The sequence below is a fragment of the Malus sylvestris genome, chromosome 2 (genome assembly GCF_916048215.2).
Source record: "Malus sylvestris chromosome 2, drMalSylv7.2, whole genome shotgun sequence".
In the NCBI taxonomy this organism is placed as follows: domain Eukaryota; kingdom Viridiplantae; phylum Streptophyta; class Magnoliopsida; order Rosales; family Rosaceae; genus Malus; species Malus sylvestris.
Window position 1 is genome coordinate 258808 of NC_062261.1, and position 21206 is coordinate 280013.

At 36.6% G+C, this 21206-nt stretch overlaps 2 protein-coding genes and 1 long non-coding RNA gene across 6 annotated transcripts; all 3 read left to right on the forward strand.

Annotated features, from left to right (window-relative positions):
• The first annotated feature begins 268 nt into the window (after positions 1 to 268).
• LOC126590909 (uncharacterized) lies at positions 269 to 1346 on the forward strand. Its single transcript, XR_007612193.1, has 2 exons — positions 269 to 699; positions 995 to 1346. It is a non-coding gene; the product is annotated as an uncharacterized LOC126590909 (long non-coding RNA).
• Positions 1347 to 7478: 6132 nt separating this feature from the next.
• On the forward strand, positions 7479 to 17692 carry LOC126590850 (2-alkenal reductase (NADP(+)-dependent)-like). Of its 4 annotated transcripts, none has more exons than XM_050256387.1 (6): positions 7479 to 7620; positions 9619 to 9734; positions 15124 to 15301; positions 16127 to 16293; positions 16600 to 16682; positions 17006 to 17692. In XM_050256387.1, exons 1-6 carry the CDS (start codon positions 7494 to 7496, stop codon positions 17382 to 17384), a joined length of 1050 nt encoding a protein of 349 aa, XP_050112344.1. In that variant the 5' UTR covers positions 7479 to 7493; the 3' UTR covers positions 17385 to 17692. The 4 variants fall into 4 exon arrangements, with proteins under 4 accessions (XP_050112344.1, XP_050112337.1, XP_050112323.1 ...); XM_050256380.1 differs by lacking the exon at positions 7479 to 7620 and having other exon boundaries at positions 9313 to 9734; positions 16127 to 16297; positions 16595 to 16682; positions 17006 to 17145; positions 17245 to 17692; XM_050256366.1 differs by lacking the exon at positions 7479 to 7620 and having other exon boundaries at positions 9314 to 9734; positions 16127 to 16297; positions 16595 to 16682.
• Positions 17693 to 18781: 1089 nt separating this feature from the next.
• Positions 18782 to 19882, forward strand: LOC126590896 (2-alkenal reductase (NADP(+)-dependent)-like). The gene is made up of 2 exons (XM_050256415.1): positions 18782 to 19205; positions 19535 to 19882. The coding sequence occupies exons 1-2, from the start codon at positions 18975 to 18977 to the stop codon at positions 19775 to 19777; spliced, it is 474 nt and encodes a 157-aa protein (XP_050112372.1). The 5' UTR covers positions 18782 to 18974; the 3' UTR covers positions 19778 to 19882.
• Positions 19883 to 21206: the final 1324 nt, after the last annotated feature.

The following is a 21206-nucleotide window of genomic DNA, read 5'->3' on the forward strand; positions in this document are numbered from 1 at the left end:
CTCCCAGACCCTGCGTAAAGCGGGAGCCTTGTGCACTGGGTACGACCTATATTCTTACAATAATTGCCATGATGCGGTATTTTCTGTGCGTGTCAACTGTCAAGTGGTGTTAAATATTGGTAAAATTATTGTAAAAGTTAAAGTAGCAGTACGTGACGTGATGGTAATATATATATTATATATACTAAAACCCAAACCGATGGTTACTGTTCTAGGGCAGTGTGCGGACCAAAATGCCCCTCAAGTTAGTCATCAGCCGTTACTCTTTGTCTTTTTGTACAGTAAAATCCCGAATTTGCCCTTTCTATTCACCCATGCGTGCATCTGTGGAGTTTCTTTTAGTTTTTTCTTAATTTTTTAAACCCTTATCTACGCGTGTCCGCCATCGTAGAAAGAAAGGGGACATGTGGCACTCTTTCTGCTTCTCTCGGGTGGATCTCTAGAATTCTCCTTCGGTTTCCGTCACCCAACATATCCATCAGACTCATCATTACACCCCACTAATTGCTCTCTCACTTTCTCCCACGCCTCATTTACTGTTTCATTTCTTATCCAAATCACCTGTGGAAATTGGTTCCGTTAAAAACCCCTTCTAGAATTAATTACCTCTGGAAATTTTTTGGCCTTTAAAACTTCTCGATCGGTTCCGACTGGATTGGGTTTTCAATTTCGTGAGAGTGGATTTGTTAGCTCCAGTTTGTGAGTTTTTAAGTTTTTTATTAATTGTGTTTTAGTATTTTGCTGTTAGTTTGCCATGTTGTGGTGATTTATGGATCGATTTTTTTTAATCTGATTGTGGGTATTTTCTTTATATTGTTAGATCTGTTGTTTTGGTGTATGATTTGTTTGTGTTTTTCGTTCTATCGGATTCCTGAGCAAATTTGGTTTTCGTTTGTTTGGGGATTTTGTTTCCAATATCCGTTGTTCGACTGGTTGTGCATCTCTGTAAAGCTAGATTTGTAAACGTTTTTTCTGTTGCTTTGCATGGAACCAGAGCCTTTCCATGCTCGAGCTCCACAGGTATGGCACCGCTCTTTTACATCTTAGGGCTGTGCAAAATGGTGTACAAAAATGCACACGAGTTGGAATTGTGAAACCAAGTCAACTCTCACTTAGAAGTGTTAACGATTCACAAGCATGAAAATTCAAGCTCGGGCGGTACCCCCATTTCAAGGCAAATGAGATCATTCGACGATGGTAACCCAAAGGCTTTCTTTGTTGTTTTTCCTTAATGGGTTAACGATTCCTTGCTTTTTACTGAGTTTTTGGCTATGTGTATTTTGTATTTCTGAGCTTCAAGGCACATTTGCCCATTACATATAATTGTATTCGTAATTTAGTATTCAGCACCGCTTGCCAATTTATTACATGAAAATTTTGAATATTTTTTTGGAAAACATATGGTAAACCAATGGATAATATGTTTACCTGATTATCTATTTGTGTGTATAAAATATTTTTTTTGGAAATATGGTTATCTTTTCTGGTCTAGAAGGGGATTTACAATGCAATGTCAAATAGAGTTTTTGAGTTTTAGTTTACTGGAAATGTAATGGAATATGTGTTTATATTTATATGAGTTTGATAGTTATTACATCTTATTAGCTATGTTCCTTTTTAGAAGCTTTGATCAGAGCATTGCTCTGTGACATTTGTGATTGATCTTGATTGGGAACATTTTGGCATGGGTTGAGAGGTAGCTTTTATGTCATACATATAACATAGTTTTCCAACCCGCGGCATCGCGCGGGCTCAAATGCTAGTATATATATATTTATATATGCTGGTCACGCATGGGCTAAATTGCTTTAATATCATAAACAACATTAAATTTTCATTATAAAATTAATTAATAATACAGTAAGTAACTCAACTTCTTATAAACCTTTTCAAAATTTGTCTTTTCAATTTATTACTTTCATATTCTCACAATAATTGCCATGATGCGGTATTTTCTGTGCGTGTCAACTGTCAAGTGGTGTTAAATATTGGTAAAATTATTGTAAAAGTTAAAGTAGCAGTACGTGACGTGATGGTAAATATATATATATATATATATATATATATATGCTGGTCGATCGTTTAATTTGAATGAAACTTACAACTCCTATAAGCTAGCTAGCTAGAAATATTGAATCTAGCTATCTCGTTCTTGTCAACAGTGGAGTAGTCGATCAGATACTGCTGAATGTGTCAAATAAATCACCTCCAGTTCTATGAGAGTCCAAGACACCGAGAATATAAGAGCAACTCTACCGTTGGAAAAGCTTTCTAGGGCAAACCATCCTTACATTGAATAATCATGGTAATAAGCAATAAAATATTAATATTTTTTATTTTATAAAATAATAAAAAATAATTTTATTTGTAATTTTGGATATGATTTTTAATCAGTCTCGTTGTACCACATGTCATTAAATAAGAAATTACAACCCAAAGTATTTGAGAAAATATAAAATTATGATGTAAGTTGGAAGATAATGATAACATATTTATAGAAAAATTAAAGGGTAACTTGAAATAGGTCCAATTTTATAGCCCAATATTAAGATTAGTCCAATTTTTTGTTATTTTCTATTTAGATCCAATGACTAGGACTCTAGTTAGCATTTTTTCTGATTAAGTTGATTTGTTTGCATTGTGATTACTATTTTACCCTCCTATTTTTCCATGTTCTTTATATCATCATTCAAATTTTGTATATATTCATCTTTAATTATCCATAAAAAAAAAAAATTCGTTCTTCAGTTTTGGTCATCTTCTGTTGTACGATATCTTGATAATAATTTTTGAATTTGGATTACTGATATCCTTTCTGTTTTATGTTCTTCAAGCTCATGTTGTCTTCTCTGATAATCAATGAGATACAAAGGGCTAATATTGCTTTTAATCACCAATGCACTGCTAAAAAAAATTGTAATTTTCTAAGCACCTGAAATTTTCCGTTTTTATTTGTTGTTTTCATTCCACCCATGTAGGTAGACAACAACAAATCAGTTATAAAAACTCAATTCCCAGATCAAAGAAAAAACACAATAACTTTCCACCCATTCAAGTACGTAAATAGATACAAAAAATTCAATTCACACAGGTAGTTTACTTTGATTCCACCCTATAGGTAGACAACAACAACTAAGACACAACCAACAAAAGGTGCTATTAAGCTACTTGTTCTACAAAACCCACCAACCCAATTAACGCGTATTTAAAAAATTAAGGCTCAAACTTCTATTGATCCTGGTTTAAATATCTTTAGCCCGAATCAGTATTATAAACCCAATTTCACATAAAAAAAATGTCTCAAATCAAGTGCATATATAATCTATACTTCCACCCTAATAGGGAAAGTATGGTTTCCTTCCACTCATATAGGTAGACAACAAAAGCAACTAACAACAAGGGATGAATAGATAAAACAGGTGCATATTACCATACCAGTTCGCCAGGTATGAATATCCTTTAAAACCCAAACTTCTGCCTGCATTGATTGTTTGCAGGAATCATATTTATCCATCTCATAATTCGAATTTGAATTATACAAGCAGGAATCGGGAAGATTTTTTTTCAAAATCATTGGAATCGATGAGATAAACTCAGCACCCCCAAAATCGTCGGAATATGGCAAATTCATTTCAAAAACTACACGGTGGCAAGTGCTGTAATTCGTTTGAAAATTATGGACATCTAAATAACTGACGTGGAGATATATTACACTTGCTAGGCCCCACCTTGGACGATGTAATACTAGTGGACTCCTTTCAAATAGCCTTATAAAATTGGACCCATATTGAAAGATCCCAAAAATTAAATCTTTTTTTTTTTTTTTTGGATTTTTTTTTAATTTTTTACTTTTTTTTTATTAATTTTTTACATTTTTATTAATATTTTATATTTTTATTAATTTTTTTATTGTGGCTGATGTCACCCTTGTATCACGTCCACCTTGGGCTCTCGGACCACCAATTTGTGTCGGGCCTGTCCCTCGAGCCCTCTCTGGTGTTGAAGCCAGAATGGGCTAGAGTTCATTGCCCCAACAATTGGGTCCTATGCAATCCACGGTCCATTGGGCACAAGCCCCCGCTAGACTTGCTCTCACATTTGATAATAGCCAAGGTTGAAGAGATTAAATTTTTAAACTAATCATCAAACTAAATGATGCGTCATTGATAAAAAACAAACATGTTAACATACATTTAAGTGCCACTTAGTACTACGATCTAGTGATATTCCTCTTCACTTGTAAGTAAAAGGTTTTACGTTCAATTCTTGCCAAAAGCGAATTTGAACCACATTATTGTTAGCTCATTGTGAGGCTTAGCCTACCCCTCTTCCCTTTAGTGTAGATTATATCGTTTGTACAAAAAAAAAACACACACACACACACTTAATTAATAATCTAATTATCTACAACTATATCATTTGAGTTACATATTTTGTTTAAAAATTTGGTCTCTTAATAATACAACAAAAAGTTACTCGAGGGAGGGAGGGTAAATTCCTATCCATATATACAAACAAACATATAATCCACCTTTGCCCTTGCTTTTATAATTATATATGTGGGCTTTTATTTTTTATTTTTTTTAATTTATATAAATAGTCCCATTTTTAAGAGAACTTCTTTAATATTTCTCTAAATATTATTAGCCGAACGCATCCATCTATGATCGATCCATCCATCAAGATCCGAAATAAAGATAGATTTATGCGGCCAGCCATCTCGACATTTTTGAATTAAAATAAAGGGTAAAAGACTGTTTACTACCCTCATGTTTTGTGGTTTTCAACATTTAGTACATCAAGTTTTTTTCGTCTCAGATTCATACCTAAAGTGTAAATTTTGGGACAGTCTCATACATCCGTTAGTCAAACTATTAAATCTGCCATTAATTGTGACGTGGCGCCATGATTAGGCGTCACGTGTCATCCATGTTTTTTTTTAAATTTTCTTTTTTTCTTTTTTTTTCTTTTTTTTTCTTTTCTTCTTTCTTCTTCCTTCTTCTTCCTTCTTCTGCAACTTTTTTTTGCTTTCCTCCTTCTCCTTCTTCCTTCCTCCTTCTTCCTTCCCCTTCTTCTCCTTCTTCTTCCTTCTTATTCTTCTTCCTTCGAATTTGGGGAATTTTTTTCTTTCTTTTTTCTTTTTTCTTCTTCTTCCTCCTTCTTCCTCTTTCTTCTTCTTCTTCTTCTTCCTCTGACTGCAACTTTTTTTTTTTCTTCCTCCTTCCTTCTTCTTCCTTCCTTCTTCTTCCTTCGAATCTGGGGAAGATGAAGGTTTTTTTTTCTTCCTCCTTCTTCTCCTTCTTCTCCTTCTTCCTTCCCCTTCTTCTTCTTCTTCTTCTTCCTTCTTCTTCCTCCGAATCTGGGGAAGATGAAGGTTTTTTTTTTCTTCCTCCTTCTTCTCTTTCTTCTCCTTCTTCCTTCCCCTTCTTCCTTCTTCTTCCTCCGAATCTGGGGAAGATGAAGGTTTTTTTCTTCTTCTTCTTTCTTCTTTCTTCTTCTTCCTCCTCCTTCCTCCTTCTTCTTCCTCCTTCTTCTTCTTCTTCCTCCGACTGCAACTTTTTTTTTTTCTTACTTCTTCTTCTTCCTCCTTCTTCCTCCTTCTTCTTCTCCTTCTTCCTCCCTCCTTCTTCCTTCCTCCTTCTTCATTCCCCTTCTTTTCCTTCTTCCTTCTTCCTTCTTCCTTCTTCCTTCTTCTTCATCTTCCTCAAAAACAAAAAAAACAAAAAACCTTCATCTTCCCCAAATTTGAGGAAGAAGAAGAATGAAGAAGGAGAAGAAGGGGAAGGAAGAAGGAGGAAGAAAGAAGGAGAAGAAGGAGGAAGAAAAAAAAAAGGTTTCAATCGGAGGAAGAAGAAGAAGAAGAAGAAGAAAGAAGAAGAAGGAGGAAAAGGAGGAAAAATGAGGAAGAGGAAAAAAAAAGGACAAAAAAAAAAACTTCCCCAGATTCAGAGGAAGAAGAAGAAGAAGGAGAAGGAGAAGGAGAAGGAAGAAGAAGGAAGAAGAAGAAGAAGGGGAAGGAAGAAGGAGGAAGGAAGAAGGAGAAGGAGGAAGAAAAAAAAAGTTGCAGAAGAAGGAAGAAGAAGAAAGAAGAAAAAAAAAGAAAAAAAAAACGTGGATGACACATGGCGCCCAATCATGGCGCCACGTTACAATTAACGGCATTGGGCGCCACGTTACAATTAACGGCAGATTTAATAGTTTGACTAACGGATGTATGAGATTGTCCCAAAATTTACACTTTAGGTATGAATCTGAGACGAAAAAAACTTGATGTACTAAATGTTGCAAATCACAAAACATGAAGGTAGTAAACGGTCTTTTACCCTAAAATAAAATTGTCAAAGTGGGAAAGGGAAAGGGTGTCTAACGACTCACGCACGAGGCCAGGCCAGGCCACTAGCACTTCCTCTTCGTCCCCTCTTGTCTTGTGCTTCCCAGTTCCCAATTCCCTCCCTTCCACTCTCATCGTATCTAGCAAAGTACACATAATTAATTAGGTAAACATGGCATTATTATATGTATAGCAACTTGCATTAAAACGATATTTATTATTTGAAAAAATTAGTATTCGGTTCTTAATTAATAATGTTCATTAACTGTGGTATAATCAGTTTTCAGATTTTGACCGAAATTCCTAGCATTAATGTTTAATGAATATAGATGTCATTTATGTAAATTTTTAGAATATATATTAGTAATAATTTAGGGTTTTAATACTCACACCCTTATTAAACTTCTAATTAATTTTCAATTCAAAACATTTCCAAAATAAAAAAAGATAAAATTAGAATAAGTTTGTACCCATCAAATTTTATAAAAAGATTTTCGATTTTGTAATCTTAAATGGGTACATTCATATAATTTTTTAATTTTTTGCTAATCTTAAATGTACCCGTTCTTAAATATATCAATTTGTTATATGTAAAATGTACCATTTTTTAAAATAAAATGTATCCATGCTAAGCCACATCTAAAGTCTCCCTTTTATTTACTCAATTTCCTAACAGGACTTACATTCAATTCGTCCTCTTATCTAAGACGACCATGCTAAGCCACACATGCAACCAATCTTACTTCGGACCTTAAGCATGAAAGCATGTTACATTAAATCTAGTAGCTCGAGCGCACACAGAACTCACAAACTCACATTTAAACCTGCTCTGATATCATGCTACATATTTAGAGAGACGGACCATTAGTTCATTCCTAAACATCAATATTATACTAACTTAATCATCAAATTCTAAGTATTAAATTTCAGGGTAATATGGGACTAAATGTCATTCCAAAAAACTTTATTAGAAGTCGAACTGTAGACTTATGGGACTATATTCTATTTTCTTAATATGGGACTATATTCAACACCAATTCCCATTCCAAATCACTCAGATCGCCCTTCTCGGATCCACCTATATAAAGAGAGAGAGAGAGGGAGAGAGACAGAGAGAGTTAGTAAAAGGAGATAAGGAAGAGAAATAAGCATCAATCCATCAATGGCGGCGAGTACAGAAGGAGTGATCAGCCACAAGCAGGTGCTACTGAAAGACTATGTGACTGGCTTCCCCAAAGAATCTGACATGCAACTCACCACCGCCACCTCCCAGCTCAAGCTTCCAGAAGGTTCAAAAAGGGTTCTGGTGAAGAGCCTCTACTTGTCCTGTGACTCTTATATGAGAAACCGCATGACCAAGCGTGAACCTGGCGCCAGTTAGGCCATCCGAATGAGGGTTAGAGGATTTTTTTAATCCTATAATCCTTCAAGAAAATAATATTTTAATAAACAATGTTAGATCATATTTCTTACCATCTTCAATCGAAGGGCCAAACATAGCTATGTGACAAAAAAAATACATCTCCAATCGAGAGGACCAAAGAACCATAGGTCAAACATGATTTATTATTTTAAGAGTTCCTTAGATATAAGCCCGAGCAATTTGCATTTCATAAACAAAAACCCACATAAATTAAAATCTCTAAATAAAACCCAATGTTCAAATAAACTGACATGTCGGCAAATAAGTGACCTATTTTTACAACATATTTACAACTTATGCCACAACTCCCTCATTAAGTCAATAAAGGTTATCATAACTCACCCTAAGGACTGGTTTGGTATTGCTGTGCTTTGAAAAAAAACTGCTTCTGCTGTGCTGTGAGAATAAGCAGCTGTGAAATAAAGCAGTAGAGTGTTTGGTAAATTTTTTTGTAAAAGTGCCTTTGAAAAAAAAAAGCAATATTATAGTGTTTGATAAATTTTTATGTAAAACAGATGTGAAAAAAGCTAGTTTTTCAAAGCTGGGTTTTGCAACTTTGTGTTTTTGGCTTTTTTTCACCCAAAACTGTGAAAAAAAGCTGAAGTTGAATGTTTACCAAACATAAAAAGCTCCCAGCTTTTTTTATAGCCATTTTTTTTAGAATCACCTCAGTACCAAACCGGAACTAATTATGATGGGCAATGAGCCCCTATACTATTAATATATTATACCAACAAATTTACCTATATTTTGTAGATTTAATAATAAATATATTTATATGAGAAATACCAATAGTATGCCTAACAAGTACATTTATATGAGAAATATCAATAATATCCCTACTAATAGAGGCTCGGAATGCATGATAAACATGTATGAAATATTATACTAATTTACCCATATCAATAATATGTCTACTAATTTGCCTATTATTTTCCAGATCCAAAAATTTGATAACAGGTGCTTTATTTTTCAAAATGACCAAAACTATTAGTACTAAGTAGGTAAACTAATATTTTCAAAACAATAATAAAAAAAGGGGTGTGTGGATATCACACCCCTTTTTACTTTCCACACATCATTTGTTAATTTCTGTCCGTTGATCTTCTTTAATTCATCCGATCTGACGGTTGAAAATTAAAAAGGTGTGTGAATATCACATCCAAAAAAAAAAAGGTACATTGATATTCGAAAAATAAAACAAAACATACTAGACACATCATTTTTTCACCCTTTTTGTTTTAAAGAAAACAAAAGCATGGTTTTTATTGGCATTGTATATTAACACCCCACAAAATGTTGAATGTACCTTACATTAAATTCAATATTAATAACTTATTTACCCTACATAACTTGATTTTCTTCATTGATTACTAGTGTGCAATTGTTAAAAATTCATCTGATGAAACAAATTAGAAGAAAAGTACACTTACTATAACGTGGAGGCTCCCCACCATCTCTGAGTTGGAAAGACGTCTCCTCGTTCAACCAACGTTGAAAATTCATCAAGGTTCTTCTCTAACTAGCGGACATGAAGACGGCAAAGCGGACATCAAGACGCGGACATGAAGACGGCAAAGCGGACATCAAGACGCGGACATCAAGACGGCAAAGCGGCATCGACACAGGTGAATTAAACGACCAATACCGTTGACAACTTGACATTGCTGATTGCTCACATCGCATTTAAACATTCCGCATTCGGCTCTGTTTGTAACAAGAGAAGCAAATTCAATAGAAAAAGAATAAAAAATGGAAGTGACGAGCAACAAGCAGGTGATATTGAGAAACTATGTCACCGGCTTCCCTAAAGAATCCGACATGCAATTAGTCACCGCCGCCACCACCGAGCTGAAGCTTCCAGAAGGTTCCATTGGGGTTCTGGTGAAGAACCTCTACTTGTCCTGCGACCCTTATATGAGAGGCCGCATGACCAAGCGCGAACCCGGCAGTTATGTCGGCTGCTTCGTCCCCGGTTCGGTCAGTTCATCATCCCTCTCTGATCTCCCTAACTTGTTATACTTTTATAATTGTCAGCATTAATTTCTCTATATTTACAAATGGGGCTGACGGATTTGAGATGAACGTAATCCTCACAATTTCCCCTTGGTGTCTGAATATCTCTGCTTTATAATTATTGGAAGTAGTCCAGTGGTTTATTAGGGTTTCCTGAATATTAAGATGGGTTACGGTAAAACTGGACAATAAGGGTTAGGGCAACTACTCAACTATGTTTCTTCTGGGTATTGTCGTTCTCTAAGGGGTTAATAGTCGGTTCTCTTTTCTTGTGAGCAGTAACAATTTGTGTAGGAGTGTAATCTAAGTTGTCAACTCCTTAATTCAAGGAGCTGTTGTTTATCTGCCCTAAGCCGTTTGTTGTGGCTTAAATCAAGGAGAGTTAATCTCCTTATATATTGATGTACAATTGTAATGCAGACATGATGAAAAATACAAAACAATCTTTAAAAATAAATATGGTATCAGAGCAGAACAATTAACCTGCTTCTGCTTTACTACTATCTGAGCGTGTTCAACCTTCAAAATGGCTGAAGATAATCCAGTTGGGCCTGAAGCTGAAAGTTCACTGGTTCTTTCCTCCGTGAATTTGCCTGAGGTGGATGTCAACCCAAATTAAAGATTAAGCTCAATCTTGTTGAATGAGTTTAATTACTTGCCTTGGTTGAGAGCAATATCTCTTGCCCTAGGTGGAAGGTCCAAGTTGGGGTTCATAAACGGAAGCATTGAAGTTCCTGATGCTTCCTCACCAACTTATGAATCCTGGCTTAGCAAGGATCAACTGGTTATGTCGTGGCTCATGAATTCCATTGAACATAAACTAGCTAAAATATTCAGTTACTCTGAATCATCACACCAGCTATGGGAGACTGTCAAGGAAATGTATGGCAGTCAGAACAATGTTGCACGGGTTTTCCAATTAAAGAATGATATCTCCAACCTGCAACAAGAAGGTAAGCCCTTTGTACAACTTCTAGGTAGCATGAAGAGCATGTGGAATGAGTTGGAAATATATTGCCCTCATACAACCGATGCGGCTTTGCTACGGAAGAGGGCAGAAGAAGACAAGATATTTCAACTCTTGTCCAGTCTCGACTTAGAATATGAAGACCTACAAAGCCACATACTCATGAACACTGAACTTCCTTCCTTCACCAGTGTATGTGTAACAATTCAATGTGAAGAAGTAAAGAGGAAGGTCATGAACATTGGTACAAAGGCCAATGTATCTGAAGCAAGGGCCTATCTAACCAACGAAAGGAAGTACAAATAGAAGCATCCAAACTTGAAGTGCCAACATTGCAACTACACTGGTCATGTTAAGGAGACATGCTGGATTTTGCATCCAGAATTAAAGCCTGATTTCATGAAAGACAACAAGGGTTTACAAAGGTTGAACCGCACTGCACACCGAGCCAACCATACGTTTGCCTCCACCTCCAATGGGTCTAACACATTCAAGAACTTCACAGCAAATCCAGCTGCACTCATAAATGAGTTTGCATTGTATCTTCAAAGCAAGAAAGGAAGGGCTGGAAGTGATCAAATAGACAGTGTTGAAGACAGAAACTCGATAGCTTTGCTAGGCAATTTTGCGGGTTTCTTGGCAGACACGGAACACATACCCCAAGAACACATGCAAGGTATCATGAAAGCTTTCAAAACTACTCTTAATGTAAATATGTTGCATGATTTTTGGGTTGTAGATTCGGGTGCCACAGACCATATGACCAACCATGTGTCTAAGTTTCATAAGTTTGAAAAATTATCAAAACCTTCTTAAGTTTCAATTGCAAATGGTGAGAATGCAAAGGTGTTAGGAAAGGAAAAAATCAACTTAATGTCTGATGAAATTGAGTCGGTGGCCTTATATGTTCATTCCTTTCCATTCCAACTCCTATCTGTGGGAAAAATCACCAATACCTTGAATTTTTTAGCCATATTCTCTCCTCACAATGTCATTTTTCAGGATTGCACCACTAAGAAGGCAATTGGTGAAGGGTTTTATCTAGGTGGTCTCTATTACATATCAAAAAGCAATCCCATAGGGTTTCAAGACAAGTCCAACTCTATCCAAGATAACCAATTGTGGCATCAACGTCTAGCTCATCATTCTCTACCCATTTTGTCAACTTTATTTCCAAACTTAGGGAAGGATGTAATTTCATGTGAAACATGTCACTTGTCTAAGGCCACTAGATTACCCTTTAGCTCTTCCTTATCCAGGGCTACTAAGAGTTTTGAACTTGTTCATTCAGATGTATGGGGACCAACTAGTGAATCTTTTGATGGTTATAAGTATTTCATAATCTTTGTTGATGATTTCTCTAGAGCCACATGGTTGTACCTTTTAAAGTCTAAGAATGAAGTTATGGAAGTATTTAAGGATTTTCATAATCTTGTTAAAAACCATTTCTCTTCTCAAATTCAAACCTTAATGTCTAACAATAGTACCGAATACACATCTCATATCATGACACAATATTTGAGCAATCATGGCATCATGCATCAAACAAGTTGTGTTGGCACACCTTAACAAAATGGCATAGCCGAAAGGAAAAATCGTGACTTACTTGAAAACACTAGAGCACTAATGCTACAAATGAATGTACCAAAGAGATTTTGGTCCCAAGGAGTCATGGCAGCTGCTTATATCATCAATAGACTTCCTAGTTGAGTCTTGGAGTTTAAATCTCCCCTAGAGGTCATGAAAGGAAGGAAAATTGACCTTTCACACCTTATAGTCTTTGGCTGTATTTTTTTTTGTACATATTCAACCTCATCACCAAGATAAATTAGACCCTAGAGCTGTTAAATGCATTTTTCTTGGTTATTCATCTACACAAAAGGGATATAAGTGCTATAATCCCCAACTGCGGAGATTGATTATGTCTAAAGATGTTCGATTTCATGAGATTAACCCTTTTTACAACAAGTCACTTGAAACCAAAAGTCAAGGGGAGTGTATTTTGGATTTGTTTCCTCTACCAAGAATCGAACTTGATGCTTCAACAAACAGAGGTCCCAGCCATGTCAACATTGATGCATCACTCACTGAAAGTAGCAATGAAAACACTCACTCTGATGGTACAATGCATGAGGATGGTGACAATCAAGATGATCTTCACAATGTGTCTCAAGACATGGACGAGTGTGAGACAACCCTCACAGCCCCACGACGCAATCCAATGCGTGATAGACAACCTCCCACAAGGTTTCACGACTTCGTCACCTACAAACCCAAGCATCTAATCTCCAATTGTGTGTCGTACCAAAAGGTGACTCACTCTCATGCTGCATTCCTAAGCACCATTTCAAGCTACAGTGAGCCTCAGAATTTCCATGAGGCTAACAACACAGATGTGTGGAAAGAAGCAATGCGAGAAGAACTTCAAGCTTTAGACCAACACAAAACCTGGAATATCACAAAATTTCCAAAAGGAAAAAAGACAGTGGGTTATAAATGGATTTATAAGATCAAATTCAATTCAGATGGGTCAATTGAGAGGCATAAAGTAAGGTTGGTGACTCGGGGATTCACTCAAACATTCGAGGTGGATTACAAAGAAACATTTGCACCTATTGCAAAAATGAACTCAGTTAGGGTTCTATTGTCCGTGGCTGTTAATAAGGGATGGTCCATGTACCAAATGGACGTGAAGAATGCATTCTTGCATGGTGATCTCGAAGAGGAAGTCTATATGAAATTGCCACCTGGGCATTCTTAAAGCAATGAGCCTGATTTAGTGTGCAAATTGCACAAATCAATTTATGGACTAAAACAATCCCCCCGAGCTTGGTATGCCAAGCTAAGCTCAGTTCTCACTAGTGTTGGTTTCAAAAGAAGCAATGCTGATTCATCATTATTTGTTCGCACTTGAGCTGTGGGCAAATTGGTTGTGTTGATCTATGTTGATGGCTTAATAATTACTAGTGATAATGCTGAAGAGATCTTCAAACTTAAACAGTCACTCAGACAAAGGTTTGCAATTAAAAACCTTGGGGTATTGAAGTATTTCCTTGGCATAGAGATGGCAACTTCTCACAAGGGACTATTTCTTAATCAAAGAAAGTATGTCCTGGATTTGCTCAAGGAAGCTAACGTGAGCGATGCTAAACCTGCCATTACTCCTCTTGATAGCAAGTTCAAACCTAGCTTGGAGGGCACGCCACTCACTAATGTAAGCTATTATAAGAGACTTGTTGGTAAATTGATCTACCTAACAATCACCAGACCTGACATCACATATTCAGTGAGTATCATAAGCCAATTCATGCACTCTTCCACAATCGAACATTTGAACCTTGTTAAAAGGATCTTACGCTACTTAAAAGGGTATGTGGGTCCGGGTCGTGGCATCATCATGAAGAAGAATGAGAACACACAAATCATAGGGTATTGTGATGCTGATTGGGCAGGAAATGCAATCGACCGTAAGTCCACAACTGGCTACTGTAGCTTTGTCGGTGGAAACTTGGTCACATGGAAGAGTAAAAAGCAAACTGTCATCGCAAGATCAAATGCCGAAGCTGAGTATCGTGCAATGGCCTCAACTGCGTGTGAGCTAATATGGCTAAAGGGTCTTTTGTGTGACCTAGGTGTGTTTACAACTCTCCCTATGTCCTTATTTTGTGACAATCAGGCAACAATGCATATAGCATCAAACCCAATGTTTCATGATAGGACGAAACATATTGAAGTTAACTGTCATTATGTTCGTGAACAAGTACAGTCGCAGGTGATTCAGACCCATTATACAAGAAGCTTCGATCAACTGGCTGACATCTTCATCAAACCCTTGGCTTCTCATCAGTTTCAACGACTTCTGTCCAAGCTTGGATCCATAAACCTTTTGGATCCAGCTTGAGGGAGAGTGTATTGGAAGTAGTCCAATGGTTTATTAGGGTTTCCTGAATATTAAGATGGGTTACGGTAAAACTGGACAATAAGGGTTAGGGCAACTACTCAAGTATGTTTCTTCTAGGTATTGTCGTTCTCTAAGGGGTTAATAGTCGGTTCTCTTTTCTTGTGATCAGTAACAATTTGTGTAGGAGTCTAATCTAAGTTGTCAACTCCTTAATTCAAGGAGCTGTTGTTTATCTTCCCTAAGCCGTCTGTTGTGGCTTAAATCAAGGAGAGTTAATCTCCTTATATATTGATGTACAATTGTAATGCAGACATGATGAAAAATAATAATATACAAAGACTAATTCAAGCTTGCATTTTAATTTTGTGATGAACGTAATCCAACCAATGTCATTTTTCTTGGCCAAACAAAACAGCTTCCATTTTTGTTCCTATTTAGTACTACTAACTTGATCACATTGATATTGAAATGTTGTGGACTGGCAGCCTATAACCGGATACGGAGTGGCTAAAGTTTTGGAATCGGGGGATCCCAAGTTTAAGGAAGGCGATTTCGTTTGGGGGATGACTGGGTGGGAAGAATATAGTCTCATCATTGCCACAGAGACCCTGTTTAAGATTCACGACATCGATGTCCCTCTCTCTTATTATACTGGAATTCTAGGTATGCTTCTAGTGCTGTTTTCACCAATTTTGAAGTTGATGTCTTCGGAAAATTGCTTCTGCCGCACATAGCTAGCTATCTGAATTCTCTAATCTCATATGTTTGTATTTGACTAATGAAATTTAAGTGCCAAGCTCATAAGGGCCTAACCTCTTGAATGAGTGTGAAGTAGTCTTCAGTCCAATTTACATGTCACATATTATTATATTTTGAGTGACTTTGAGTCCAATTTTCAATAGACGCAGGACAAGATGTGACAAGAAAATGTGTGACAAGCAGACATGAGGAATCATAAAATAGTGTTTGGTGTGATGTAGAGCAATAATATATATATATATATATATATATATATATTTTTTTTTTTTTTTTTTTTTTTGTGCTTTTGCTCAATTCAGACACTCTTTGGTAGTATATTATTATGGCGGTAAGAACTTGATTGGCATCAAACATTTTTGTTTCCAATTGGTCATGCAGTAACTTGCTTGCCTTGATCTGTACCATTCTTCTCTGCTAGAATGTGGTTGATAAATTAATCCATCCTAATCAGTTTAAACTGTCGTGAAAAATATTTTTGGTAAGGATAAAGTTAGGAAACCAAATTTTTAAACCAAATCTGCAAACCGAATAATGTGTCACCCAAATAAAATAAGCACATTAATCAACAGTTAAGTAATAATCTAATCATCAAGTTCCACATCATTTGGTTTAAAATTTTGATTTCCCTAGCATTACCCTTATTATGGTAATATGTAAGGCTTAAAATTTATATGCATGATATGTCCTGCTTGATGCTCAAGGCCCATCTAATTTATTTGTTTGATGTAGGTATGCCTGGCATAACTGCTTATGCTGGCTTTCATGAGGTCTGCAGTCCAAAGAAAGGAGAGACAGTCTTCGTTTCTGCCGCATCTGGAGCAGTAGGTCAACTTGTTGGGCAATTCGCAAAGTTGTTGGGTTGCTATGTTGTTGGGAGTGCTGGAAGCAAAGAAAAGGTGAGTCATTGCTATTTGGTAATCAATAGGAAATTAGGAATTAATACATTAATTGGCAATTCATAGCTGTGACTCAGAATATTCTTGTAAAGACATGTCTGTATGACGATTTTTTGTGGTTCGCAAATTTTGGAAAATGAAACAGAACATCTTGTGCTGATGTACAAATGGTGTTGGTGACCAATAATTTTTTTATCATCATTGCCATCAAATGTGTTAAACTCGTTTACTTTTATTCTTCAACATGCTGGAGTCAATTGAAGCACTTCAATGATATATGTTTGTATGCCTTTTCTGCGAGTTAAGGTTGATTTGCTGAGGAACAAGTTCGGGTTTGACGAGGCTTTCAATTATAAAGAAGAACCTAACTTGGATGCTGCCTTAAAAAGGTCAGTCTCATATATCTGTGTAATGTGTTTTAACTTTTGATCGGAATCAGAACTTTATGAATGGTGATAAGGGGCATTTTTGTTTCTAATTTTATTTTGCTGAAGGCATACTGAGTTTTTCATGTGTCAACGATACGACCCCTTTTCTGAAAGGCCTTAACATCAACAACAAAACTTAAGATCTAATCCCCAATCTTTCGAAAGAGAGAGAAGATTAGAAAATGAAAGGTTCTTGAGTATGTGAGGTTGATTTTCCACTTCCTATATATTGCTTAAACATTGGGCTAAACATGTATATTCTGAATGTGTAATTTACGCAACAGGTACTTTCCTGAAGGCATCGATATATACTTTGAAAATGTTGGGGGAAAGATGCTCGATGCAGTCCTACTAAACATGAGGATGAATGGCCGAATCGCAATTTGTGGGATGATCTCGCAGTACAACCTTGAGCAAACAGAAGGTGTGCATAATTTAATATCACTCATCTCTAAACAGGTCCGTATGCAAGGTTTCGTGGCTTTTAGTTACTATCATCTATACGGGAAGTTTCTTGAAACAGTTCTACCTGCCATAAAAGAAGGGAAGATAATATACGTGGAAGATGTAGTTGAAGGCCTTGAGAGCGCTCCGGGGGCTCTGGCAGGGCTCTTTGCTGGCCGCAATGTCGGAAAGCAGGTGGTTTTAGTTTCTAGGGATTGACTCCATCACAGACGTCCAGTTGTCCCTATGGAATCTTGATACTTGTATAAAAGGCGTCAAAATGACTTGATTGAGCACTTGTGGGGTTGAAATAAGATCAAGAAACTTAAAACAAGCTTGTGGTAGGTGTTTTTTATTAAGTTTATTTGGTGGCTTTTTTTTAAAGTTTATTTAGTGTGTTTTTTTTAAGTTTATTTGGTGTGTTTTTGTAATTTTATTTGGTGTGTTATTTATGTTGTTTTGAATAAAGATGCTCTTAGTTTACATAACGATTCTCTTCATTTAAATAAAATATACCAGATTGAATATTTTTTCTGTAATTTTTATTAATTTTACTGTATTTTTTAATAAGTTGTATCTAACCTAATTAATATGGACCGTTGGATTACGATGAATGATTAATCCAAAAGCCTAGATTTTGACACGTAATCCCAACGGTAATAATAGGATTTTTGCTGATTTTTCTTTTTGGTTTAAAGTTTTTTAAGCCCCAAAAATCTAGACCTTCTAATGGACTAGAATTTGCCACTTGTAAGCCGTTATTTTCAAATTCAAAAATTTTGAACTGTTGGAAATCCAATGGCAAAAAATAATCGTTGGAAATCCAACGGCCTAGACAGAGCCATGTCCCCCATGCGGCCCCAGATCAGCTGAGTGTGTGGCTGTAGTGCGGGCCCCAACTCTGTATTTTTGTCGGCTCCCTAATTGAAAAAATAATAATTTATGTGACTGACATCAGATCCACCTAGTCGGTGGGCTAAGCAATTCGAGGACATGTGGTATGTCGAGCACTTAGGCTCCCTTGAAGCCCACTGGATTGGGTAGTGTTAACGCTCAAAGTTTGCAGGTCAAACCAAGACGAATTTAGAGACAAAATTTGCAAACTAAATAATGTGTTACTAATATGAATAGGCACGTTTATCAACGTTTAACTAATGAACCAACCATCAACTTCCATATCCTTAGATTTCAAAAATTTTATCTACACATTTAGGGCTGGTTTGGTATTGCTGTGCTTTGAAAAAAAGCTGCTGTGAGAATAAGCGGCTGTGCTGTGAGAATAAGCGGCTGTGAAATAAAGCCAGTAGAGTGTTTGGTAAACTTTTTTGTGAAAGTGCTTTTGGAAAAAAAATCAGGATGATAGTGTGTCTTTTCATTAAAGGAGCATTGTAGCTCTGTGTGCTTTGAAAAAACTGGCTTTTTTTCAAAGCAGCAAATAGCAGCTTCAGCTTTTCCTTTGATTTTCAGCTTATTTTCACAGCAGCTTCCAAAATAAGCCCTTTTTTTTCAGTTTACCAAACACAAAAATGACCCTCAGCTTTTTTTCACAGTGGCTTTTTTTAAAATCACCTCAATCCCAAACGGGGCCTTAGTCTCCTTAACATTATTTGGGATGGGCATGCTGTAACTAGAGCACATCGAGTCGGCCAAGCGGACATGGACACACATGTCACGCATACACACGTCGACATACATGAATCAATCGGCCAAAGCCGTTCACATCGCTAATTGCTCACATCGCATTTACACATTCGGCGATCGGCCTTGTTTGTAAGAAGCGAAGCAAATTCAGTAGAAAAAGAATAAAAAATGGAAGTGACGAGCAACAAGCATGTGATACTCAGAGACTATGTCACCGGCTTCCCCAAAGAATCCGATATGCAATTAGTCACCGCCGCAGCCACCAAGCTGAAGCTTCCAGAAGGTTCCACTGGGGTTCTGGTGAAGAACCTCTACTTGTCCTGCAACCCTTATATGAGAGGCCGCATGACCAAGCGCGAACCCGGCGGCAGTTATGTCCCCTCTTTCGTGCACGGTTCGGTCAGTTCATCCTCCATCTCTAATCTCCCTAACTTGTTTTTATTTTTAGAAATTTTAGCATTAATTTCTGTATATTTACAAATGGGGCTGAAGGATTGAGAATTTTTCTCTTTTGGGTCCTCCTTACAATTTCCCCTTGGTGTCTGAACATCTCTGCTTTACAATATACTTAGATTAATTCAAGCTAGCATTTTTGTGATGAACGTAATGTCATTTTTCTTGGCCAAACAAAAAAGCTTGCATTTTTTGTGCCTATTTAGTATTGTAGAATTATATTTTGTTACTAATAATTATCGCATCGAAGATATTGAAATGCTGTGGACTGGCAGCCTATAACCGGATACGGAGTGGCTAAAGTTTTGGAATCGGGGGATCCCATGTTCAAGGAAGGCGATTTCGTTTGGGGGATGACCGCGTGGGAAGAATATAGTCTCATCGCTGCCACAAAGGCCCTGTTTAAGATTCACGACACCGATGTCCCACTCTCTTACTATACTGGAATTCTAGGCATGTTTCTAGTGCTATTTTCACCAAATTTTGAAGTTGATGTCTTGGGAAAATTGCTTATGTAGCACATAGCTAGTTATCTGAAATTTATATAAGGAGAAATTAGGTTCTCATCCTTCCTTTTGCTACTACATTAATTAAAATCCTATTCCTTTTCAATTTTTGATCAAGGTCTTTGGGTATTAATAACATCATTAATTATTTCAATAATAAAATAGTTTTTTATTTCTAAATATATTCATTTAATGTTAAAAATGTTACAATTTGTATATTTATATTTATGACTAAATTTTTTATCATATATTTTTAGTTTTAATTTGTACCCATTTTTAATTTGTAATTCTTTTTTAACTTGTACCAATTTTCTTTTTAGTTTTAATTTGTACCCATATATTAATTTCTTTTTTGTGTCCATATTTTTTAAAGTTTATTTGTATTTGTACCCATATATTTTTTTATTTGTACTTTTTATTTTTCTAAATGTACCCATGCTAATTATATGTACCCATTCATGTAAAACTTTTTAATCTTAAAATGTATTCATTCTTAAATATACCAATTTGTTATATGTAAAATGTACCCTTTTTTTATATATATAAAATGTGACATCCCACATCGCCCAGGGGAGTGATCCTTAAATGTATATTCTCATCCCTATCTAGCACGAGGCCTTTTGGGAGCTCACTGGCTTCGGGTTCCGTAGGAACTCCGAAGTTAAGCAAAAAGGAGGCCAGGACACTTCCAGGATGGGTGACCCACTGGGAAGTTGCTCGTGAGTTCCCAAAAACAAAACTGTGAGGGAATGGTAAAGCCCAAAGCGGACAATATCGTGCTACGGTGATAGAGATGGCCCGGGAAGTGGTCCGCCCCAGGCCGGGATGTGACAAATGGTATCAGAGCCAATCCCTGGCCGGAAGTGTGCCGACGAGGATGTCGGGCCCCTAAGGGGATGGATTGTGACATCCCACATCACCTAGGGAAGTGATCCTTAAATGTATATTCTCATCCCTATCTAGCACGAGGCCTTTTGGGAGCTCACTGGCTTCGGGTTCCGTAGGAACTCCGAAGTTAAGCGAGAAGGAGGCCAGAGCACTTCTAGGATGGGTGGTCCACTTGGAAGTTGCTCGTGAGTTCCCAAAAACAAAACCGTGAGGGAATGGTAAGCCCAAAGCTGACAATATCGTGCTATAGTGGTGGAGTTGGCCCGGGAAGTGGTCCGCCCCGGGCCGGGATGTGACATAAAATCTATTCAATTCTTTTCTAATCCATTTTTAAACTTATATGGGTACATTCTTTTTTCTTTGATTTTAAAATGTATCCATGTCAAGTTTAATCGAAGAAATTTACTAATGTTATTAAGCTTAATTTTTTTTTTGTCTGTGATTTTGAAGAATGTACCCATGTTTTGATACAATAAATTTTTTGGTTAATTTTGATGAATGTACCCATGTCACAACCCGTCCCGAAATACTTTTATCGAAGGTGTGAAAAGAC